General features: G+C 50.7%; 1 protein-coding gene across 1 annotated transcript in view; it reads right to left on the reverse strand.

The window, feature by feature from the left end:
- The window catches only part of LOC108555747 (PR domain zinc finger protein 16), a 28,360-nt gene extending 27,467 nt beyond the window's left edge, over nt 1-893 (reverse strand). Inside the window, exon 1 of the mRNA XM_017911538.1 lies at nt 842-893. Within this exon, the coding sequence (XP_017767027.1) occupies nt 842-893 (52 nt within the window). The remainder of the gene's footprint in view (nt 1-841) is intronic.
- Between the last annotated feature and the right edge of the window lie 1,928 nt (nt 894-2,821).

The raw sequence follows: 2,821 nt of genomic DNA on the forward strand, positions 1-2,821 counted from the left end.
CGATTGCATCGTGAAATGTATTCACACGCGCGTAGACCGCATTGCTGTGACCGCACAGGACGTCCTGGCGATACGGGGATCCTGATGGACAAGGAAACTGCACCCATTAACGCGTACCGCGGATGAAAACGATTCCCCTTTGCGATCAAAGAGTTTTCATTGGTCACCGTTCGCTCGCGAACCCCGTTTCCAGTGAAAACAGGGGTTAAAGTTGATCGAAATGCGACCGTGGTACAGAACAATTAACGAGACATCGGAGTCCTATGGCAAGGATCTTTACATCGCTGATAAGGTATCAACTCGTCCCGGAATTACGAGTAGATGGCAAACCGAATTAGATACAAGAACGAATCTCTGCAGACCAGCTTCCGGACAGGCTGTGGTCGAGTTTCCTCCTGTCGATACCCACAAATATAACGTCTTTCCTCGACAGCTCGAATGAAATAAACGTCGGCCTGTTACGGATGGAAAACGGAGCAGCCGATTCGCGGAGAATCGACGAGAATTTCCAAGCGATATTTCACATCGTACGATGATAACGCCGGGAATAATCGGAACGATTAGGCGATTCTATCTAATCGTACGCGAACGTGATAAAAATAGCATTCGCTGAATATAAATCTAGCGGTTCGTTGTTATTTTCTCAAGTGTAACGCGAAGCATAAATAGTCTCGTTTTATCGACGCACTTCACTATTGTTTGTCTACGAAAGAATTTCATTTGTTCCTACGTTATGAGCGAAGCGATCGATCCGCACGGTCGCGAATAGATTTCGCGAATAGATCCTAATCGAGGCTACCTAACCCAACTCGAAGGGGCACGTAAACTTTTCGAAACTTACCGTTCATCTTGTTGTAGTCGACCATGGGTCGAGACAGATCGAGACCGTTCATTAGCGCCGATCGAACCGTCCGGATCCCGGTTAGCGGAAAATTCACTGTCTGTCACACATACTATCACCAAAGAGTCTCACGATGACACGTCATTAACACAATCCAACGGATGAAAGAGTCGCGCGAGTTTGCTGGCCAGTGGCTTTCACGATCGACCGATCGATACGCATGATCGTTGGTAGCTGCGATAACGGCAGAGCAAGTAGACGCACAGCTTGGGCGGCGGGGGGGTTGAGATGCTCGCAGGGGGTAGCCCGAGGTGGAACGCGTCCGGCCGGAAGGCGTGTTGGCCGGTGAAGACACGATCGAAATAAGAAACGGATGACGAGAAGAGCGCTGCTCCGTGTCAGCTGGCTCTTGGCAGACTAGAGGATCCGAAATCTGTTGAGAAGAGGATGGCACAACGAGGGTTCCCGAGGGAAGCCAGGGACGATCCACGGGGTGTGGCGGAGCCGCTTCCATCGAGACCTCTGGTTGGCCCACGGGCGGAGCAACCCCTATCGCATTCAGATCCCCACCAGTTCACCACAGCATCCCTCGAGAGAGCGAGGAAGAGAACGAGAGCGAGAGAAGAGGCGAAGGTATACGCTGGAGAGTAGAGGAGCGAGCTATCGCTGTTGAGTGAGCCTGAGAGACCGCCGCCTCTGGGAGGGGGTGGGCAAGAATCAGAAAACGTGACTCTGATAACGAAAGAGACACGCTGCTGCTTCGAACATTAAACACCGACTGGCCTTTCGTCGCGCGATTCATAGTTTCTTATAGGACACGATTTCTATCGATTAATCCGTCGCACGTACGATAACGTTACTTCCCTCTTTTCCTCTTTTCCCGGCAAAACCAAACCGTACAATTTTTTCACGGCTATTTTATCCAGACGAAAGAATTGAATTTTTTCCACTGCGTTCTACGCGATGTTGTGCAAAATTTCGATTGTAAATTTCTTTCCCCTTTCGTATTTTCCTTTTTCAATTCCTTTTCGGAGGGAGGAAATTTCCTCGTCGTTTCGTAACGAGCAAAGCGGGAATTTTCGATCGGTTAACGACCAAGGGTCAGATGTCAGCGTGCGAAGAAATTTTTTCCATCGCGCGGACCCTCGATCGAAGAATGCCGGCTAGCGCGTGGAGGTTGGAGAGGACCTCACGCAGAGTCAGGGTCAGTGGAACACCTATCGAAGTCTTTATTGGACAGCCTCGGTCACCTTTTTCTTCGGAAAGTAGCTGTCACGCGGCTGTCTAAATTTTTTTCACAACCACCGCGCACAATACGTTGCGGTCTGTACCACGGACAGATTGACTCGTAAGTCGATCGAAGGAGTAGAATTTCGAAAAACGTCAGCCTGCCTGTTCGTTTTTTCCGCACTCTTTCGCTGCTAGCCTTTGAATAACTTCTCCGCTTAACGGAAACGTGTAACCGAAACTACTCGAAGGCCGTTGCAGCTCCGTTGCCAGCGTCTACGAGACCAGGGCGTGAAAGAAAATTCCGTTGCTCGTCGTGCAAAAAGTTCCATGTCGGTTATTCTTTCGCGTCGTTCCTCGCGCGGCGTTGCGATTGCAACGATTTAAATCCGGCGCGCAACCGAGTGCCGTGGGGGGAACGTTGGTGAAAATGAATGGCGGGGCGAAAGGATGTCGCAACAAATCTTCATTTCCCGCGAAAATCGGCGAGAAAGAAGGTCGCCGAGGCGATATGAGTGCGTTCCGCAGGCAGGAAGACATGTGTCGCGTGCAGTTATATCATTCTTTATGGCCGGCTATGGCGGTACCCTTCGCTCATTCCGCGCGAACGTCGTCCGCGCAATATTTGGCCGGGAGGCTTGATTTACACCGGCATAAAAATGTCTACCCTCCCTCCCGCAACCCCCGATGTAGATATCACCTCCTTCGCCTACCTTCCAGAGCCTTGTTCACGAATTCGCGCGCTCTTTATAT

Source organism: Eufriesea mexicana, unplaced genomic scaffold, assembly GCF_001483705.2.
Source record: "Eufriesea mexicana isolate 0111107269 unplaced genomic scaffold, ASM148370v2 scaffold265, whole genome shotgun sequence".
Classification (NCBI taxonomy): domain Eukaryota; kingdom Metazoa; phylum Arthropoda; class Insecta; order Hymenoptera; family Apidae; genus Eufriesea; species Eufriesea mexicana.